At 36.2% G+C, this 23,745-nt stretch overlaps 1 protein-coding gene and 1 pseudogene across 1 annotated transcript; one reads left to right on the top strand and one right to left on the bottom strand.

The window, feature by feature from the left end:
- Positions 1–308: 308 nt before the first annotated feature.
- CHORDC1 (cysteine and histidine rich domain containing 1) lies at positions 309–23,251 on the bottom strand. The gene is made up of 11 exons (XM_039254223.1): positions 23,052–23,251; positions 16,999–17,048; positions 13,661–13,717; positions 12,538–12,695; positions 10,438–10,541; positions 9,742–9,800; positions 6,112–6,182; positions 5,134–5,239; positions 3,146–3,265; positions 2,653–2,715; positions 309–2,388 (listed from the first exon to the last, which is right to left on the bottom strand). The coding sequence occupies exons 1-11, from the start codon at positions 23,113–23,115 to the stop codon at positions 2,242–2,244; spliced, it is 999 nt and encodes a 332-aa protein (XP_039110154.1). The 5' UTR covers positions 23,116–23,251; the 3' UTR covers positions 309–2,241.
- LOC120246592 lies at positions 17,582–18,473 on the top strand (annotated as a pseudogene).
- Positions 23,252–23,745: the final 494 nt, after the last annotated feature.

Raw genomic sequence — 23,745 nt, 5'->3', positions numbered from 1 at the left:
AAATTATTTTCAAGAGGTTAAAAAACTAAAAGCTCAACTAGTAGGAACTTACCATCTTTATACTAGCAACTGTGCTAAGTAAGAAAAATACTATTTTCTATCTCCCATGCTGAGTTTAACTGTTAGTTACCAAATGTATAATGAAGTTAGCTTTGACTGCTTTCCTATATAAGTAATTTTTTGAACGCTGATGAAGACAAAGCATATTTCCACAGAAACAAACTCAATAAAATGTTTTGACAGATAAAGTAAAACATATTCTACTTAATTGTAACTATGTCTCCTTATACATGAGTCTAAGATAAAAATATCATTTAGATTTTTATTTAGGAAACAAATCAGAGGTTCACAGAAATAAGAAAGGAAACAGAATGGTCACTAATGTAACCAGACTATATAAAGCTACATCTCTCTCACTCACATACTCTCTCTCACATACACACACACTACACACAGTGTCAGTACTCCATCGTAACTAACTCTTAGGTGACTAATCCACTTGCTTTGAATAATAGTTCAATTTCATGTAACATGTTAAGATCTCATTTAGAGGAAAAAAGCCTCAAGAAGAAAACACTAAAAATGATGTATTAATCATTATCTCAAATCAAGTATCAACCTCTCCCCTTAAACAATAAACACGATTTCATGTCTCCAAATGAACCCCAGTTCCTAAATTATGAATGATAATTTAAAGAAATTTAAATACAATCCCAAGTTGTATATGCTCTATTTTGGTCCAACTGTACTGCCAAATATTTCTTACCATGGTATTTCATTAAAATACCATGTGTCACAAAAGCCTGGTTGCCAGACTGTCTTTATTTGTAACAGAGCTAAATCACTGAAAAATTACGTAACCACCTTTAGTAGTTATTTGCTGAGGGTAGTGGTATGATACTAAGCCTCTTAACCTGTACTTCAAAAACTGTTCTTTTGCAAATTTTTATTTTTAAGAACAAAAGAAAAACACTCAAGGGGATTGGGAAATAATCATTTTAATCTACATAAGCATAATTCACACCCAAAATGCTTAAACTGTGCCAAATTTCTGGCCTTCATAACATTTCTTAATTTTAGTTTTCTTGGTGAGCTCTGCACTGCCTCAAAAAGTATCCTTTAATGGGTTCAGTTAGCATAAACAATTTAGGTCTGTGATACCTGTATCTAATGAAGTATAATATATAATCAACACTGTATCACCTAGAATTGTCAAGCTGTTTATGAAAGCCTAAAACAAAATCCCAAAAGAATGAGCTACTTTACTTAACATATAATAGATATTTCTCATAAAGCAAAGCTTAAATATTTAGTTTTTGATACTCTAATGTATTTCCATAAGCCTTTAAGTCTACAGTTTTATAGATACAGTTTTCCATCAGGGATGGAAAATTATAGATATATAATTTATCTTTACATGTAACTAACTAAAGACTTTAAGAGGGTGTAGGCTACAAATCAGGTACAATTTAGTCATACCACCATACAAAGACCTTATAAAATGATCAGGAAAGAGATGTTTAACATTATTGCTTAGTCTTAATAAAACAGCAAAGTTTAACCAAATTGATGCCTCTCTACGCTTATTTATAATGTTTCTGATACATTTAAATCATAGTGCTTGGCAAGTAAATAGGTACTGATACAATGTTTTAATTTAATTAGTTGCAAACAAATTCCAATTTGTTAATCAATGCATACATTCGTTTACTAGTGATACTACACTACCTCAGAATTAATCCTCCTAGAGAAAGTAACCTTCCCAAGTGAGAAAGCAATGCAGAGCTTCATGTCTTGAAGATTTTCAAGTATTATAGGAACACAAACTCATGGAAAAAACTAATTAGAAATCTGATATTCCATCTTGGCTTTACTAATTATGGGATAGTAGGAACAGATGTGAACCAAACAAATGTTCCTTTATACCTGTCTGCTAAACATATTATCATACCAAGAAATACTGTAACTGTTTTCTAGCTTTTCAAGTATAGGACACAACTACAGTTCTAACAAGTAAGAAGAAATGGATAATCAACCGTAGGTAACTCAAAAAGAAGATGGGAGGCACAAAAAGATAATCTGACTTTGGCTTATAAGAACCTACTGTTGACCCTGAAATGCCAGACTCAACAATAACGACGACGATGACAACAGCAACAACAAAAGATTACAGCAGCAAGCCAACATTTTACCACATACTAAGAATTCTGAAATAGGCAAGAACTTTTTCCCCCTGTCAACTCATTCTGTTGTATCTTCTTTTTGTTCTTCCCGCTTTTTGGTTGCAGGGAGTTCAAGGCTTGCCCACTGCATAGGCTCAGCTTTTCTCATGGTGATCTCGATCTTTGTTGCAGTCATAGTTACGTAACTTCGTGTGACATCAATCACCTGCAATAGAGCAGAGACAGCTACGGTGAGCCTGGCCATGGTATTTTTTAAGCCTCAGAGGAAAGCACTGGTCCTGTCTATGCTAATAATCAAAGTTCCAAGCTTCTAAGGGCATTTTTTTACTTAGATTTAAACTTTTAGTATCAATTAATGATAAGTTATATACCTACTTTGCATCAATGATTTCCAAAGTACTGCCTTTTTACTGCACAAATGGGTATTTCAAAGTATATATTAAAAAAATCTGGATCCATTAATACTTACACCCCATAATTTCACATTTTGATGAAATTCCTTCTCTCCTTCAAATACAATATGCACATTTAACTGAAAAATAATACAGAAAGTTGAGTAACTGATGAAATCCAAGTTGAAGAAATAGGATTTAAAACAATGATTATAAAGATAACATACGGATATAAATCATTTAAGGTTTAAGACACTGCCAATTTTTTTTTATAATTTGAGGAAACCATTTACAGAAAAGAAAAATTAACTTGAAACTTCATATTGAGAACTAGGTACTATATTATTGGAAAAATCTTTACTACTATAATACTCCAGAATGCTTCAGAAATAATTTTATTACACAGAAATTTTCATTTAAACAGTTTCTGACAGTAATTTCAAACTATTTTTTCAAATGGAAAAGATTAAAAAAATCTTAAAATTGGCCACATATAATGGATTTATAATACATTAACATAAAGAGTAATATATGAGACAATTTTTACTCAAAATTATTTAGTATACTTACCAATGTACTATTTGCTACTACTTGGCTAAGTTCTGGAAGTGAATTTTTAGCATATACTGAAATGGTGACTTCACCCCCAGTCTGATGCCAGTCATGTCTACATGGAACAACTTTTTTCCCCTGTAATAGAAGAAAAACCTTATGAATTTATAAAGTGCCTTATGACCTCTAAAAAAGAGGAATATGACCCAAATAACTGAGGAAAAAAAATAACCATGTGCAACTGAGCCCTTAGTGTTTTTAGGGCAAGCAACTTCTAAAGTTCTCACCCAAAAGTTTAAACAATAAAACATATCACAATACAAAGAATCTTTATAGTTTTATGGTTGGAGAACATGCTTAGTCTTCGTTTTTGTTTTTTTTCCTTTTGGAGCCATTGCATTAAAATATATTGAAAAAGACAACTTAAGAACTCCTACTAAACTTTATCCAAGTTTAACATTTCTGAAATCCACTAAGCAGATTCATAAAAACATTCTCTGAAGACTAAAATAAGACATTTGCTTAATGAAATAATCCAGACATCTTGACCTCATGCATAAAAGCCTCCCATTTATTTTCTATAGATTGGAATTTGACTACAAATTGTCATTTCCAATTTCACAAAGTGGAACTAATGACTATTTATAACTATCCGCTACTTGTTTCGAATAATTATTTTCCTCCCATAATAACATGCAGAAAAAAGTGGGGATCTGTGGAAGTAATGTTTTGGTTATTATTAAGGAAATAACTATTACCTACCAGTAGAAATAACTGTGCTTTATCAATGACTATTTTAAAAAGAGACAAATTGTGATTTGTTTTATAAATGAGAGCAACTTAGTCACAGAATGCAGGAATCTATGAAACACTATTGTTGAAAAAGTAGTATTTACATTTTGGTACAATTTTGCTAACTGATATGAAGTACTTACAACAATTATATTTTGTGTCCTAAGCTATAGCTTAGACACTTAATACTTGATAACTATGTATGCATTAAAAAATAAAAACATCATTTCTTCAAGGGTTATATTATAATAGGAAACATTTTATTTTTTCAAGCTAAACCTTTTAAAATTTAAGTCCTTAGGGAAAATATAGGGAAACTTTACTAAGTCCTTTTGCTAATAAAATATTCCTAGAAGATCTGTGGCAGACGAATCATTATAACCTGAAGGATATATTTATACTTCCAAAGCATGTTATTAAAAATGACAAACTACAGAATATTCAAATGGAGAATGAATGAATCCCTCAAACAATCTGAAAATTTACAATTATTCTGTAAGTTAAAAGACACATACAATGAAAAGGCTGACTGTGTTAGTCGGGTTGTTAGTGCCAGTACAGCACATAAAACTAATTTAATAATTATAAAATACATTACAGTAGCTAACACATACTTACTAAGCAATAAATTGCTTGGTTATAAGTTAATGGGCTTTTGGATCCTTAATTTGCACAGCTTACCTCTTTTTTAAAAAAACTAGTGAAGTAGGACTAATGCTTTTTTGTTGTTTTGATAAATTACCATGTAGCTCTTAAGCAGAGGCATTCAAGACAATTCCAACAAGTTTGCCTTCCTCCTCTTTGGCCACTAGATGGAGTGTTTCTTGCATCATAAATGGCTGAATGAAGTTTCAAGTGGCCAAAGGGGAATCAGAGGTCTAAGTGATCAATAACATCAAATGAATTCAACAATGATTTTTGAAAAGCAAAAAGTGGGAGCAGGCTATGGAAATACAGAAACATGTTCTTCAATTCTGGCAGGCTTTAGTATTTCACAAAAACCTGTACACTTGTGTCATCATACACAATGTCTACTTTGATCAAAGGGCGGTGCTTTGGAAGCTTGACTCAGATTAGTATTTTTAGGCACGTGAAATCTTTAATGTATGAGACAGAAAAACTTTTTAAAAATCTGAAGACAGAATGATTTTTAATCTTTTACAAATGACTCAGATGAATACATCCCAACATGTTATTCTGAAAAGGCTACTTACAGCGTCATTCTTAGTCCACATGTGTTTTCCTGTTGTACAGCCCTCTTGGGCTAAGAATGTATTGAAATCTGAAGTTTTTCTTCTACAACAGCTCCAGTATTTCATCCTTTAAATTATCAGAGAAAAACTTGTAAGTGTGCAAAGTTAGTATTCTACAAGGTGTCTAATGTACTAAACAGTTAAAACTATCAGGAGACTAATCATTTAAAAACCAGAATGCCATCTACTGTAGCAATTTTGGAGCTCCTGAGTAAAGACGCTTAAAACCATCAGAAAATCCCAAACCTGCTTTTCACTAATTGTTCACATTCCAGTTTCCTCATAGAGCTACCAAAAAGTGGTATAAACAAAGATTTCAAATCCCCAAATTTTAATAAGCCAGGAAAGTGAAAATATGCAAACTAAAAACTAACATTTACACAACTGTGATAGTCCTAAAGTAGGTGATACCCATTATTATTTATATGAGACTAAAAAGACAAAAATTACTGTAAAGCTTTGGGTTTGAGCCCTACAGAATATGGAAAGAGTGGAAGACTTTAACACAGTACTGCATTTCTATCAACTACAGTATAATACAGAAGGGGAGCAAGATCTCAGTTGAGGGCTGTGGAAAGTGTAGGTTTTCTTGGATGCCAGAATGTTGGTGTGTTAGTGCCCCAGGGCCAAAATGCTCCAAGTCCTGTAATGTACAGAACAGTTCTTCACACTAAAAACTACTCGGCACGAATGGAGTATCCCATTGAGAATTAAGGAAATAAGGAAAAACATGAGGTTCGAATCACAATGACCACTTAACCGTAATGTTGTTGTTTTCTCATGTGTAAAAAGACAAAACTCACGTTCTAGGGGACTCTAAAGATGTTGACAATGCAAGTAAAAGACCTGATAATGCTGCATGGCAAACAATGTTTACAGGCATATTAACTTTTCTAACCTCTACCGTAAAGTTTTAATTAATCATGTAGTAAAAGTTACCCTTCATGAAAAATAGGTACTCCAGAATGATACACACAGACTTCGTCTAGACTCTGTGGACCCTGATATGTCTAAAATAGAAAAAAGAGGAAAAAATTACCTTCGTATCTCAACATTATATATCATAAACATCTGTAGTACTGGTGACCTCTAAGAACTATGAAAATGCTTAATAACAATTACCTAGAACATTCATAAATTCACTCCAGGCCATTCCAGTAAGGAATGGAAAATAATTCCTTTTTGGCTACGCTTAAATTTTAGATCCCTGTGAAAAAGGCAAATAGAAAAAGTAGGCAATGGGATACATTAAGATGCTCTCAGACTTTCAGGTATGAGGTCACATTCCAGCATATTCAGGTATTTAAGTTTATAGAACAATACTGAAACCAAGGAATTAGTACTCCCAACAGAAATATAGTTAAGGCATGATTTATGTGTATCGGAAACTCTGTGTGGGCATTACGAATTAAGAAGCAATTCTGGAAGTTCTACAAGTGTTGCTGAATTCTTATCCCTAGGAAGGGTAAAATGAGCTGCAGACCTATAAATATATCCAGGGTTTGTCTGGAAGATCCGGGCCCCACTGCTGCTGTAGGTGAAGGCCCTACAGATGAATTCACAAAAAGTTATGTTAATAAAACACAGATGCAGCCAGTAGTATATTTCTACGTTGGTATTTATAGCAACCACCTACAAGTAGAGAAAATAAAATTCTGTATATTTACTTTTTGTAAATCCAAAGTACTGGGTTGACAAAATGCACATCTCCTAAAGATATTCCATAAGCACATAAAACAGTAGGTTAGATTCTGAACTTACCACTATTTCCCCTTCTCTTCTTCCCACCTACTCCCAACTCCCGCTCTCTTCCCACCTTATTTCATGGCACCATATCCATTGTTTCCCAAATCAAAAAAAAAAAAAAAAAAAGAAAAAAAGTCCCCTCCCTTCATCCATGGTTTCTATCACAAAATCCTATCAATTTAGTTTGAAAATACCTATCAGTTTAATTTGCTAACACGTTCCACGGGCAGACTTTAGACAATGAGACTAAACTACCAGGTTCCAGTTCATTTACTATCTAATTAAAACATGTATTAGTCTCTTATCTATAGTCTTTTAATTACATCCACCTCATACCTTGCAGAGTGATCAGTTCCAGGTGGTTTGTACATATAAATGTGCCTCTACATATGAGGAAATATTCATGGCCTTAAAGCAAGCAGATTTTTAAAAACTACACAAAGGGTGCTAGTCAAAAATAATGGACAAATTGGATTTCATTAAAATTAAAGAGATTCTTTATCAAAACCCATTAACACCAGGAAAATGTACAGTATCTTTCTCTGACAAAGGAGTCTGGCTGAAAAATAAAAAGAATGGCTAAAATACAAAAGACTGATATTACAAAGCATTCCCAAGGTGTAGAACAAATGAAATCAGCCACATACACTGCTGGCAGGTGTGGAAATACAACTATCTTGGAAAACTATGAGGAAATACCTGTTAAAGCTGAACATATACATACTCTATGATCTGGAATTCCTTTTATAGTCCTATGCCTAATAGAAATGTACAAATATGTCCCAAAGTCAGGCACAAAAATGTTCACCATAGCATTCATCAAAAAAAATGTAAAGGACAAAAGGATAAAAGTTGACTGGCACATTCACACCATGGCATATTTTAAAACAATGAAAATGAACAAACTACACCTAAATGCCAGAGATAACTCTAACATACATTTCACGAAGCAAAGGAAGACAGGCACAAGAGCACCTGGTCTGCAATTCTATTCACATTAGGCTCAAAAACAGGAAAAATTATACTGATAGAGAAATGTTGTTGCTTTTGGGAGAAAATAATAGTTGGGAAAGGTATATGGAGGGGCTCTGTGCTATGAAAATTCCTTGAGCTATAATTTACTTTTTAATGTTATTTTTCAATGAAAAAGATCAAGTTTCTTTAATGGCCTCCATTACCTACAGTAAGACCTAGCTTTGGGGCACTGTAAAAGCCCTTCAAGACCCCCTCCTTGTCTCTTTAAGCTTCAACTCCACACCACCAAATTTTGTACCATGATTATTAACGATTTATTGTTCCTAAAACTGCTATCACCTCTGCTTGAGACACACTTTCCCTTTTGTCCATTTACAGGACTAACACTCATTTTTCAAAATTCATCTGAAATGTCTTTTCTCTGATCTTGCTGCAGTACCCTTCCACTTCCACGGTCTCCCCCACCCCAGTACTCAATCATTCTCATTTACCTACTACTTCTACCTTACATACATGTGACTACATTTCCATTTCCATCCCTAAATAAGCAAGGTGATCTCCAATTAACATGAAGGAAAACTATAAACCTGCTCCCCTAATCCTGTTTTCTCCTTCTTGGTTAATGGTGTCACCAGTCACCTAGCTGCTCGAGCCCCAAGTCCCCTTCAAAGTTCATTAGCAATTCCTACTAATACTACGAAATAGTATTCATTCTGCATGATTTGTCATGAGCCAGGCAGGCACTGTTCTAGGCATTCAAGATACAGCAAAGAACAACAACAAAATCCTTTCCTCGTAAACTTTACAAGAGAGGAGGAAGGGAAGGGAAAGTTAGTTGGGGTAGATCTAAATCAAAATACATAAGCAAAAAAAGTAGTTTATTATAAGGTCATTAGTGCCCTGGGGAAAAAAAAAGGGCAGTGAGAGTGGAGATGTTGGAGGGCACACAATTTTAATTTTACAAGGCGGGGGGAGGGAGGATCCTCACTGTGATGTTTGAGTACATCCCACATTTAACCACTTTTAAAAAATACCCTCCAATCCCACTGCCTGGTCTTCTACAAATGTGTCCTACCTGGTTTTCCTTCCTCCAATCCCCTTATTACTCCATTATATTTGCCATGTATCAGCCAAAGAGGTCTTTTTAAATTCCTCCTTACAACAGACAATGGCTTCCCATTATGCTTAAAAAAAAAAAAAAAAAAAAAGCCCAGACCCATCATTATGCCCTAAAAATCTGCCATAATCTTGCCCACCCCTTACTCTTACCTTTCACACCACTAAGTTCCACTGACCTTTCTCCTAATTCCTTGAATAGCCAAGGTTCAAAAACTCTACATGTACTGCTCCCATATCAATTTCAAGGTTTATATAACTCGCCTGTTACATTATTTAGATTTCTGATTTAGTGTCACTTCCAAAAGGATTTTCCTGATAGCCTTACTTAACAGCTTTACTTGCGTGTCTGCTGTATTTTCTTTATATCTACCTGAACTCATAACTTCATTACGTAAGTGTTATCCTTCTCTATACATTATAGGATAACCTCCACAACAGCAGAAATTTTCCCTTTACCTAATACTGTATTTCTAGCCCCTAAAGCAATGTCTGGCACACATTTACTGCGGTCAGTAAATGCTCACTGAATCAGAATGACTTTTTCCCATTATTCTATTAGACTGTTTGTCAGACAGTCTCTTATCTGTGTTTATAGCCCTAGCCCAAGCACACTGACCAACACATAATAGGCACTCAAAAGTTTGTTGAATTGAATGAGTAAACTGCACTCCCTTCTTTGAAAATTAAAATTTTACTTCCATGACTCAACACAAATTTTACAATATATACCTTTGAACACCCTCCATTTTTACATGAGGTCCCAATCTTAATTTCATCACTGTCCTCTTCTAAAACAAAGAAAAGAAAATCAAATTAGAAACATTAAAATAGATTCTATAGTGTCATTCTTAAGTAACCTCTTTCATAAAAAAAGTATTTGAAGAAATATCTAAATATAAAAAACAGTATTATTTTTAAAACAATTTTAAGTTATTAAGTTTTCTATGTGGCCTTTTAGGTAATATATTTAAAAAGTTAAGATAAAATCAATTATTGTGATTAGGTTTTGCCTGTGTCCCCAAATGATACATGACACACTTTTCTATTCTATAATGCAATACAATATCCAACATCTTAACCCTGTAAAAGGGAAATCATGAAAAAGGTACTATGTTCCTCCATGATATGGAGTGTAGGTTAGAAAAAATTGAATATCTTTTATATCATGCACAATACAACACTTATAAAATAAATTTAACTGTTAAAAAAGTGATGAATCATGGAAGAAAAAAATTTTAATCAAGTTTCTCATCATAATACAGCCATTATGAAATAAACCACTTCATTCTGGTATTACTGGTATTTAGAAAGCAAAATAAATTCTTTACTACAATATACTACCTTTTCTTTATATTCAGTGAACTACACTGTCTCTTTTAGATTGGTTAACTGTAGAGGGAAAAAAATTACAAAATAAAATCTTACCTTTTTTATTTTCTTCATTCCCTGATGACAGTTTAAGTTTGTCAAGTGCTTGTTTTAGGGAGGCAGATATTTTTAATTCCAAGTTTGTCATTGGTTCATCTGGGCTGGAGAATTTTTATACTTTATTACCATTTGTGATATACCAAAACTTTTTTTTTTTACTAAAAATAAATCCATTAAGAGCCCATTTATAAAATGAAGCCAAATGCTCATGAATCAGGGTCCTCACATTAAATAATATTTTACAAATAACTGCCATAATGTATCTACACTTCTAAATTTTAACAGGAAAGTTCTGGTATTAAAATATTAAGTTTCAAATAACCATGCTATTGCCAACACAGTAAAATTATTAATGTATTCATAACAGGAAGAAAATAAAGAGTAGGATTCCAAGTTTGCCAATAAGGGGCCATTAAGAACTTTTACATTCCACACCTAAGCAGAATGCTGGGCATAAAACTAACAGGTAATAAGTATGTACTAAGTAGGTCCATATTCCTACCAGTGGAGATAATTCACTTAGTGTGGACAGTGGTATATACATCTATACACTCATATACAATTCTATCACAAGGCAATTTTAGTAGGATTAAAAACCAATGCAATGACCCCTAACACTTCATACTGGTTAAGTGTTGTATATGCAATTTATTTAAGGCCATTCAATAAGTATTAAGAATATTTACGAAAACAATAAAAATAAAAATGCTAGGTTATTCATTCCACATCCTTAATGAAAACAACTACTATAAGGAAGATGTATAAGTATTAACAAAGTATGTAAAAACCTATATTCTCATAATTTCTAAAATATCAAATGAATTTAGGACAAAATACTTAATTTCTCTCACTTCTTCTTAGCTAAATTGTCAATTATTTAAAGAAAATATTAACTGAAATTGTCAATTACAGTAGATACTACTGTGATACTTAGAGCTATGCCAAAATTGTCTTTTTCTCATAATTTTTTTTAACTGACAAGTCAGGCAGGTATTTGATAAAGTCTCTAAGGATTATGAATAAAGTGAAGATGGAATAAAAATCATTCTACGTAGTTTGGTTAAATAAACAAATGTCACTACGTCTCTCAGTCTTCTTATCTTGGTCCAGTATTATTCAATATGCTATAAATTTCTAAATAAATTTACCTAAATAGAAGATCAGTAAAAAAAAAAAAAAAAAAAAAAAAAGTTATGTAAAACATTAAATCCACAGTGTGAATAAAAATATCAACTAGGGCCATATTTGAGGCCACAAATCATCTGTTTTTTTAAGTCTTATATTTTGGTTGTAAAACAACACTGAAGTGCAACACGAAGGCCTGGTATAACAGCAGTAGACAACATGTATGTGTGAGAGTGTACAACAGAGTTTAGCTGACAAGGTGACTATAAAGAACCCGTGTCATCTACTGCAAAATCAGCAAAAAGCATTTTAAAAGTACTTTAATAGATCTGCTATGTAAAACAAATAAGAAGTTTATAAGTAATTAATATTATCAGTATTCAGGCATCTGAAAGTTGAGAGAGGCGTGACTAGGCTTGTTCTCAGTGACAAAGCATCAACAAATTAGAGAGGCAGGATTTGGCTCAATATAAAGAAAAAATATAAACTGACCCAGTAACAGTAAGAATGGAATGCTTTATAATAATAAAAGTAAATTCTTCACTAGAGTTATTTGAAAGGAAACTACACATCCTTCTGTCAAGAATGTCCTAGAAGATGTTCAAGAAAACAGCACAAGAATGGATAGGAACGTCTCTAAGTTCTTTTTCAACTCAAAGTGATTCCCAGACAACAATTCCTTTATAGAATTTCACCATGCCATAGTGAAAAAAGACATGTCACGTCACAACAAAGATGTGTGGTTCTTCTGCTCTGGACAAAATTATGACGACACAGTGAACACACATGTGAATATGTTTACTGTGTACATGTCCCCGGGATGTAGGGGGATAAAAATGAAAGGTATGGTTAAGGGAAAATCAAACAGATCTACACAAGAGCTATAAACAATTTTATATAAAATTATAAAATACCATGATCAAATGCTATTTTATTTAATTGTGACAAAAATTATAACTGTATGAAGTTTACCTTGGCCTTTTTATTGCTTCTACTGGTTTAGGTGCTTGAATGATGTGCTCCTGAAACTTGGGTTTCAATTCAGAAAGTTCTTTCTTCTCAGTAGTCTTGACTTCAGGTTTGACTGGCTCAGGTGGTTTCTCACTATTATGCCTACCTTTTGTACAGCCCTGTTAGTGACAGATTAAGAGTCAGCCTATCATGGTTTTCACATGCCCTGACAAATTAGGTTTTGATTCTTTATTAATAAATTATCTTGTATGCTTTCTCCACTTTCATCACACTGACATACTTTAAGAAACTAAAAAATTGAACTCCAAATCTGCAATATTTGTAAATGAGTTCTTATATCTGAATGTATTTTAAAAGGAGCCTTTAAATTATGCTTCTTAAATATCAAACTTATACTATATATATAGCATAAGCTTGTTTACAACAAACAGGTTCTGGAGATCTCACATGGAATTCTTCAAACTATTTACATAAAAGGGTCTTGATTTGAGCTCTAGTTTTTCTACTTATTAGCCATATGACCTTGAGCAAGTTAATCTTTTTAAACCTGTTTTCTCACCAGTAAAATGTAAGTTATGGCACTTAATATTTTTTGAGATTAAGTAAAACACTATAGAGTATTTGTCAAATATGGCAGGTGGTAAATGGTCAACCAATGCTAGTGATCTTTTCCACATTCCATGGAGTCATACATGCATTTTAACATCCTTAAAAATCATAACTTCAGTGACATGTCATTTCATGAACAACTTTTGTTTTCTTTCTGAAGGGCATACAAAACAAATGGTACATCTTGGTGCATCTTAGATTTGATGATGATGTATTGTTCCTCACTAAAAATGCCCTAAACTGTTGCCTAGTATTCTTTCTTCATGTACCTTAAAGACTACTAACACCAATACAAACCTAAACGTGGGTAATATGTTGAAACTTTTATTTCTGAAACAGATAAATTCCTTATTTTAAAGGCTATCAAGGGAGATAAGCTCCACTTTAAAAGAAGATTCTATCTGCAAGTTAACAGACTATGTGATAGATGTCCAAAACTCAGATTTCTCAAATCTGACCTTCCTACTATATGAACTTTCTCAGGAGATAGGCTAGGAAAAAAATGAATACTTACTGCAATGCTTAAAAAATCAGAAAAATCAGTTGTTCTTCTCTTACAGCAAGACCAGCCCTATAAAACATGAGGGAAAAAAAAAAAAAACCCGAAAATTGAATTTGCATAGAACCACAGCCTGCTAAAAGGGTCTACTTGCACTTATCTCCTTGAATCTTGCAGTGACTGGCACATAAATAGATTTCACAGTTGTAAAGTGGCATAAATGATTCATCTAATCAAGTGAAGTGATTTTTTTAGTCTTTGATTTAAAAAAAAAAACCTAATTAACCAACGTTAGAAGTGATTTGTGTTTTGACTAATCACAAAAGGAAGCACCTTAAGATAGGGAAACAAAAACTGCTTCTGTTTTCAAGACTAGTAATTGATTTTTTTGAATAGAAACACTGTAATTTCTAAAAACATCAGACATTTTAAAGAATGTGGGGAGTAAGTGAAGTGCTTTACTTTAAAAATCTGATTAAGTTAGAGATGATTATAACAATTCAGCTTCTAAAGAACTCACTAGCTGCTCCCCAACAATAAGCATTCTACCTATTTTCAGAACAACATAGATTTATTAGCACAGCAGCCTAAAAATTGTTAGGTCTTTGAAGGTTAAAGGATCTTTTCAGTGACAAGCATAAAAACATGGAAATTCTAATGCCGTGTGTGATTTCTAAACAAAATACCAAGTGGCTTACCAAGAAATGACTTTAAGTTGTCATCTGGAATTCCAACATAGTACAGAGAATAAGAAAATAAAAATGCAGCACTTTTAAAACATGGGATGTTTCAAATTACACTAAGGGCTAGGATTTGCACATGTCCAAATATTTGGGCCTCACTGCTTTTCTCAAGATAATGTATGAAGAATTTGGTAGTGATTTTTTTCCCCCACTCTACGCACTTATAAAATTATTTTTTTTTAAGTTTATTTGAGAGGAAGAGAGTGAGCACATATGTGCGAGCAGAGGAAGGGCAGAGGGGGAGAGACAGAGACAGAATATCCCAAGCAGCTTCTGTGCTGTAGGGTCTACAAGCATGGGCCTCAATCCTACAAACTGTGACATCTTGACCTGAGCCAAAAATCAAGGGATGGATGCTTACCCTACTGAGTCATCCAGGCACCCCCAAAATTATTTTAAAGAAAATGTTAAATACGCTATAATTCAAATTTTCCTTTATTTTGAAATTAAATTCTCTTTTACTCTGAATTGAAATATAGATGAAAACCTACTATAACGCTGAAATATAGAATTTAGTATTGATAATACAGTCATCATTTAAGTCATTCTAGATGAGAAAAAGCTTTATTGCCTTACACATAAAGAAAGAATGACAGCAGATATTCTGGGGGTACCAGGAAACATACAGGATATAGACTAGCTGTTCCCAAATATCAATCTGGTCTATGTCCCCAGTAAAATAAAAAATAAAGGATAAACTTAAATATGTAAGAATAAGGTTGTTTCTTAAGAGGGACTGTCTCCTTTCTTTGTCTATGCCACTTCTAATTTAATTACAACGTTCTAACTTCTCATTTGCCAGTAAACCAGCAACAGGAGACATTACACTGATTTATGTATTTGTGCTTTGAAATCCAATGGTCCTACAAAGTATAGGTCTTCAAGAAATGTTTATAAGACTCTAACGAACAGTAGGATTGAAAAGTAGAAAAACAAAATTACTTCAAAGTGAGATCATTAAGATTAATTCAACAGGGCGATTAACAGCTGGGCAGAAAAAAAAAAGCAGCAAAGTTGAGAGGCTATTTCTGGAATAAGAGTTCACTTTAAAAACTGGTTTGCAGTAGCAAATGATCCACATAAATGGAAATATTTTGTAGAGCCATTGGCACAGAGATGACATTTAAGGGCAGAAATGAATGAACTAAATGAGAGAACTGGAAACCAAAAACAGAAGTGAAGGAGGTTAGGAGACAGAAACATATCATAGGGGAAGAAAAAGAAAACATACAGTAAGACAAATAAACACAGAATAAATGGCAATCCAGGAAAGATAAAAAACATCCCCACTCCTCTGCAAAAGTAAATATTCCCAAAGAAGCAGTTTCCATCGCCAAAAGAGTTTGCAAAGAAGCTAGAAAGATGTAAGGAAGAGTCAGGTCTCAACTTGCCCTATTCTGTTTTCCTCACTTAGAACTAACCGGACTCACATAAACTTTTTATGTGTTTATACATCTTTATTTACACTTGGCTATCTAACAGTTAAATCCCAAAAGGGTCCACCTACTCCCGGGAAGGTGTAATTAGAAATTTGGGTGTGTGGGTGGCTCAGTCAGTCAAGCGTCTGACTCCTGACATCAGCTCAGGTCATGATCTCACAGCTCCTGGGTTGGAGCCACGTCAAGCTCTGCACTAAAAGTACAGAGCCTGCTTGGGAGTCACTGCCTGACCCTCCCTAATTCGTGCTCTCACTCTGCTCCCTCTCTCTACTCTCAAAATAAGTAAATAAACTTAAAAAAATTCAAAAGGCATCAACAGTATTTAAAAATATAAGACTATTTATGTTTCTAAAAACGAAAGTACACCAAGACCTAAAACCACGGCAGCCACACCGCAACATTTTCACGTTATCTACTGAGATAAATGTACCACGTTAACATAAATTTTAAAAGATCAGGGGCGCCTGGGTGGCTTAGTCGGTTAAGCATCCGACTTTCGCTTAGGTCATGATCTCGCGGTTCGTGGGTTCGAGCCCCGCATCGGGCTCTGTGCTGACTGCCAGCTCAGAGCCTGGAGCCTGTTTCAGAGTCTGTATCTCCCTCTCTCTCTGACCCTCCCCTGCTCACGCTGTCTCTCTCTCTCCTAGAAATAAATAAAAAAAAAAAACATTAAAAGATCAATAAACCTACCAAGAAAAACCTGATCAAACAACATTCTATTTTTTCTCCAATTCTCCAGAACATCAATAAAGTACAGGTGGAAAACAGGTGGGATCTGTCCGTCCTGCAACTAGCACCCTTTACTGCTGATAACAATCTCCCTCAAATTCACAGCTGCTCTTATTAGACAGCAGCTGCCCAAGAGACTGGGAAACCAAGATTCAATGCAAATACTTTCACTTCCCCTCAAAATTGAAAAGTGAAGAAATGTAGAGTAGAGAAAATGAGAGCTGGGATGGAAATAACCTAATTTTATACTTGGGAAAACCTTAAGATCACCACCTACTGTCTCTGCCTTTAGTGGAGTACTTTACTTGCTAACAGGCCTCAAAATGGTTATTAAGAAAACACAAAGTCACAAGCTGAGGAAACATGATGAGAAAATATTTAGTATTACACCTTTAAATTTAATCTACAAATACGAAGAGACTGAAATATACCAAGTTCTTACCTTTAAGGCATCATGGAAGACTGGAACACCTGGGTGGTATGTACAAGCATCTGGACAAAAACAAAGAAAAGGAAAACAATTAACTTTATAATGAAGAAAAACCATTATTTTCTTCAGATGTTAACATTTAATCCTTTTTCCAAATGCAGGTAGTGCTTTGCTCTTCCTTAAAAATTCACAAATGCTCCAGTTAGACTCATGGCACAGTGCTTAATATAATATTATATTAAAATGGTAATAGTTAAGGGGTGCCTGGGTGGCTCAGTTTAAGCATCAGACTTCGGCTCAGGTCCATGATCTCACAGTTCGTGGGTTCCTGCACTGGGCTCTGTGCGGAAAGCCAGGAGCCCAGAGCCTGTTTCAGATTCGGTGTCTACCTCTCTCTCTGCCCGCCCCCCCCCCATGCTCAGTCTCCCTAAAATAAATAAATGTTAGAGAGCAGTTGCGTTTGAATGGCTCAGAGTGGGGCTTGGCCCGGGAGGGAGGGAGCCGAGGGACTTTCTAGGCTGCCGGGTGCAGCTCATCAACACCAGGGCAGGGCTGAGGTGCCGCAGTACCATGAGGCTCCTGTATTTAAAAGATTATGGCATCTAAAGCCCAAAATGTTAAAAAAACGAACATTTTGTAATAATACTAACAATCATTCCACTGATCTTCCTAGAAAAAGGATCTCTAATTTTACTAATAAGAACATGAAGGAGGTTAAGAAATCTTCAAAACAGCTGGCTGCTTACATAAATAGAAAAGTTGAACAAGCTGTGAAAAGCCCAGATAAACTACGTAAGGTGATTTATCGCAGAAAGTGCATCATCCTTTTCCAAATCCTTGTTACAGAAAAAAAACAGTCCCCTAGGAGTGGGGGCTGTGACATGGCAAATAAAGAAAATGAACTGGCTTGTGCAGGCCACCTGTCTGAAAAATTACGCCATGACAGTCGAACATATTTGCTTAACTCCAGTGATTCTGGTTCTTCACAGACAGAAAGCCCACCCTCAAAATAGTGGTTTTTTTCCTGAGGTTTCTCAGGACCATGAAACAATGACCCAGGTTTTGTTCAGCAGGAATTTGAGATTGAATGTAGCTTTAACATTCTGGAGAAAGAGAAGTATAAGTGAACTTGTAGCTTATTTGGTGAGGACAGAAGACCTTGGAGTTGTCGTGGATTGTCTTCCTGTGCTCCCCAATAGTTTATAGGAGAAAAAACAATACATCTCACTGGCTGCTGTGTAGATTTGTTGCCTCTAGTCAAGTTCCTACTTAAAAGCAAATTTGATGAATACATAATAGTTGGTTTAAACTGGCTCCAAGGAGTCATTAAAAGGTGGTGGTCAGAACTATCATCCAAAACAGAAATTATAAATGATGGAAATATTCAGATTTTAAGGCAACAATTAAGTGGATTATGGGAACAGGAAAATCCTCTTACTGGTAACATAGCCAAGGATGTAGATGCTTATTTATTACAGTTGCACTGAGACACTGTCTACTAAAAAGAGCATTTGATTATTCAAAATGTCCTCAGACTAAGATATCCAAAAGAAAAAAAAAAGGTCTCATCTGAGAACTGTGAACTGTGGAAGAAAGCAAAAGCTTTTTTTCCCTTAAAAAGCCACATATGAAACCACTAATGAAACCCTAACAATCTACTTCACACTGAAGTGGAAAAATATACAAAAGGAGCAGCTTCAGCTTCAATGAGGTGAAAGTGCACTATGAAGACTGTTTGCCTTTGCTGCATTTGGGACTTAAATGGTTATCTGGTAATGTTGTTTAAGAACTTCTGGATCTTAATGCAATCCTGCATAAGAATATAATTTATACTATGTCAGACAGAAGACAGGATTTATTACTAGAAATCACAAAGACCAATCATCGTTATTTTTTTGAAGATTGTGTTTTATAAGAAAAGATTTCTTACTCTGAAACGACTTTGCAAGTTTAAAACGTCATAGCAAGTAATCAGTACTAAAAATGTGTTGTCCACACTGAGATGCTATATATAAAATGCCTTAATTATTAATAAGCCAATGTGTATGATATGAATATCTCTTTAAAAAATTAAAACCAACCATGCTTCTGGCATGATAAAATCATGGAATTAAATCAGGGGTTTCCATTCATGTAGTAAGTTGTTCTTAAAACTTACTCCCTACCATTCTTAAAACTTGAGAATATTTTTAGTATCTCTGATTTTTTTTGCCAGAATCATTGTCACATATGTGTTATTCCTATATTAAAAAAAAGGTGAATGTGTATTCGTATGAATGCTTAACTAGAAATGTCCATGGAGTTGGCTAATTTATATTCACTTTTTATTGTATACAGATTTCTAATATTTTCAGTTCTGTATCACTTACGCTTTCTTCATTTGAGTAAATTCACTAAATATTTCTAAAAATATATATAAATGTTAAAAATTAAAACAGTAATAATAGTTAAAGTTCTAATTCAAGAGTATAATAACTGTATATAACAATAATACAGGGGCGCCTGGGTGGCTTAGTCGGTTAAGCGTCCGACTTTCACTTAGGTCATTATCTCGCGGTTCGTGGGTTCGAGCCCCGCATTGGGCTCTGTGCTGACTGCCAGCTCAGAGCCTGGAGCCTATTTCGGCGTCTGTATCTCCATCTCTCTCTGACCCTCCCCTGCTCATGCTGTCTTTCTCTCTCTCTCTCCTAGAAATAAATAAAAAAAAAAATTAAAAAAAAAAATAATACAGACCAGTACAAGTATATAACAAACTGTATTCTATTCCTTTAATCTTTGTAGTTAAATCTATTTAGTACCAAAATTTCAAGCTCCAAGATTTTGACGGTCCTCTTCCAATTCTATTTACAAAAATACCATCCAACTTAAGTGTGCTTATGTGCACTGATCCATAAGGAGTCCTCAAGAGATTCTCTACAAAGATTTTTTTGGAGGGACAAGTTCAAACTTTTAAAAACTGATGCAATAACTGATTGCTAAGTTAACTTTCTTAGACAGGGGTCAATATCTAGATACAAACTTATTTAAAAATAGCTTAAGTTCTACAGTCTATTTTCAGGGTTGTCACTGATTGTTATTCTGTATTTCCCTCCCCTCCCCATAACACCATCAATTTCTACAAACTCTTCTATGAAAATGGGCTTAATACAAACAGCAATATAAAGTATTACATTAAAAATCAGATAACAATTATTTCCTGACTAGACACAACCATGACCTTAGAAAAAAACAGGTCAGTTCCACACCTGTGAAATTTTCTTAAAAGGCTACTTTGCCCCACATTTCCTTGTCTGCTTAGCTTTCAATTGCCCACAACCTCTGATTCCTGGTGTTGCCTTAAAATGATTAATTCCTGGTACTTACAGAAATCCTCCTACCCCTAGAGTAATAGCCAGTACAGGTTATTAATTAAGGGTAGTAGTGGAATTAAGGGCTGAAAAAGGAGATTCAAAGTAGAAATGAATAGCAGAGGGATATAAAGTTGAGAACAGAATCAAAGAACAGAGTATTTTCAAATACCAAATGAACATCGTCATAAAACGCATAACGTGTATCACACTAAGAGGCATTAATCATAATAATGGTCAGATTGGGCAGAATGGTAGCAGGTGTGGGTCAGGTCTTAACCATACAACTAGTACGAACAAAATTTGAAAATCACTGTTTTCAAACGTAAATAACAAGCAGATGGTCATTTGCCTCTCTAGCCTTTATCAGGTGTACCAGTTTTGCTCAAAGTTAAATTTTATGGGTAAGAAACTATAACACAGTAGCAGTTAAGAGTTAAGCATATGGAAAATATTGGGTCTTGGGTCAGACCGATGCTCAAATTCTGGCTCCGCCCTTTAGCAGCCCATTCAGTTTCCTTATATATATATGGCTTAAGAAAAAAACTGTAAAGTGCTTTGTCCAGAATAAGTGTGTATAATATGTGAAAGATACCAAGTGTCTCCTTTAAACATTAAATTAGCTTGTGTTTCAAACTAATGATTCGTACCAGCTTAGAAGGAAGGCTTTTTACTTTTGTCAATAAAAAGGTCAACCCTCTTCCATTCTATAAATCTTTCTCCTAATCTACTCCACCGTTTGCTATTAGCTCTTATCTATTACTTCCTATCTCCATTTTCTTAACTTTCCACTCAATCAAGCAACTTACTTGAAGTTAAGTCTCTAACCCCCATTCTGGTAAAGCAACTACATTTTCAGCAACCTTACTGGAGCTCCCTGCTAAATTTAGTACTGTTGACCACACCATGCTTGAGTGTCCACTCTAATTTTCCCACTCCCCTCCACTCCCATCTCTTTCTTAGGCATTATACCATTACACACACATACATACACATACACACACACACACACACACACACACACAACACCCACTGTTGACTTCCAAAAAATTCTTTATCTCCCCTTTAATTTCAGGCTGATATATAACATTCCATAAACATACATACTTATTTGGGAATATTGTGACTCAACACAGCATCAGTCTTTCCCCTTTACTTAATATTAAATTATAATATGTACAGACACTAAGATAATTTACTTTTTATGTAGGTTGTCAACAGCAAGGGAATAAAACCTCTTTTTAAAACCTCTTTTTCCTCAATTTTGCTATCCACTCAAACCTCACCATTTTCTCTTTGAGTAACATACTATTAAATCATAAAAAAGTTGGGGCGCCTGGGTGGCTCAGTCAGTTGAGCACCCAACTTCGGCTCAAGTCATGATCTTCTGTTTGTGAGTTCCAGCCCTGCATTGGGCTCTACACGGACAGCTCAGAGCCTGGAGCCTGCTTCAGATTCTGTGTCTCCCTTTCTCTCTACCTCTCCCTTGCTCGAGCTCTCTCCGTGTCTCAGAAAATAAAATGTTAAAAACCTTTAAAAAAAAAAAAATCACAGAAATGCCATGGCAGTAACATGAGTATTATACCAAGACTGAAAGACTAGATTCTACTTTATCCATAGAATCCTGCCAAGAGTCTTATTTTAAATTTTATGTCACCAATTCACGTGTGCACCAAGTAAGTACTTCAGACATCTCAGAGGTGGGAAAGATTGTCAAAGGCATCGATTCACAATGCAGGAACCATGCTGCTACCATGTTGAACCCGGCTTCTCTATTAAACAGGCCTAATTATACATACTTCACAGGGGTATCCTGGAGATGAAATGAGACGATGTGGGGTATAGAGAACATAGTTACTGCTAGCTGAATTCGACAAAGTGTCACTTCCCACAAGAGTCAAGAAACCAACTCATTTTATCCCATTCACCATTCAAAATTGAAATTCATGAACTGTTCACCTAGTCCGGCCACCAACTTTCATTTTACATCCTTAACTGCACCATCTAGAACAATCACTTTATCCTGAAGACGGCAGGTAATTAAAATCGCAGGATCACAGCGGAAACCCGCAACAAATACGGCTACTAAATAAGTAAAGGATAACGAATGTACCATTCATCCGGCCAGATAGATCAAAACTTTAAAATACAGAATAATGTTCCTTACCCACAACACTTAAGGGGAAAAAAACAAACAAACAAACGTCGAGTCGACGGAGCAAGCCCGAAACAAAACTTTCGGAAAAATGAACTTCTATACTAAGACGGCGAGCCGAGCTGCAAGGCTAAAACAACTCGCCCACTGCCCAACCCTCGCGTGCGTCTCTGGCTCACACTCTCCCACACTCCCTGGCACACGCCAACCGCTAAGCGAGCTCCGTAGCACCAGGTTAACTTTTGCTTCCCCCAAGAGGCGGGTGGGGGCGGGGGGATAAAGATGTTCTAAATTCCAGGCGAATCCGCGAGTGAGCCGACTGCCGGGAGACACGTGGGAGCCCGGAAAGCGGGTCCGTGGGTCTGCGCGGCTGCGGGGAGACGGTCGGACGCCGCTGCCCGGCCCCCGCGCCCCCGCAGGCGGGCTGAGAGGGCGGCCCAGAGGGACCCGGACCGGGGCAGCGCGGCGACGGCTCGCGGGCGGACCCCGGGACGCCCTTGGCCCAAGGGCGTCCCCCGGGTGAGGAAGACACGGGAGGGAGGGCCGGCGGCGCTTCCTCTTACCGTCGGAGTTGGTCTCGGGATCGAAGCGCTGGCCGCAGCCCCGGTTGTAGCACAGCAGGGCCATTTTCTTTCCCCACCGTTACGGGTCGGATCCAGACACACGGACGAGCGAAAGGATGCGCTTACAGTCCCACTGTCGCAACCACCGGTCTGAAGGCTGGGGCGGCTGCCGGCTTCCGGAAACGGCCGGTTCCGCTTCAGGAACCTTCGCGAATTTTCCGGTCGCGCAGGCGCAGAGAAGACGGGAAGAGGCGGAGGGAGCAGCGGGAGGCCGTGAGGCAGTCGAGACGCCGTGGGTCGGGCTCCGGAGGGTGGCGGCGGGGCGGGCACCTGGCGTGCGGATATTTGAAGAGGAGAAACCCTAAAGGCAGAAAGCGATGCTACCCGGGGGACTGACGTGCCGTCTCCAGATTTCGTCACTGGCTGCGGCTCTGTCACTCAGCCAAGCGGCCGCCCGGCGGCCTGACCCCAGCACCGCAGCCTCCTTGGTTTTGAGAGGAGCATAATCATGGCATTGTTCTGTTCGCCCCCTAGCTGCTCCAGCGTGGGTGCAGAACCCCACAGTATTTCCGAGCCCTCTTCCTAGAACGTGGAAGCCTGGCAAACGACCAGAGGACTGGTGGACCATTGTCCCTGGGTGATTGTGTGTCCGCTGCCCCGGCCTCTGGAGCAGGGGAGAAGAGCAGGCATCCGC

The sequence above is a fragment of the Hyaena hyaena genome, unplaced genomic scaffold (genome assembly GCF_003009895.1).
Source record: "Hyaena hyaena isolate Hyena2069 unplaced genomic scaffold, ASM300989v1 scaffold_472, whole genome shotgun sequence".
NCBI lineage: Eukaryota > Metazoa > Chordata > Mammalia > Carnivora > Hyaenidae > Hyaena > Hyaena hyaena.
The sequence above is the reverse complement of the archived record's forward strand: the minus strand, read 5'-3'. Positions and strand labels throughout refer to the sequence as shown.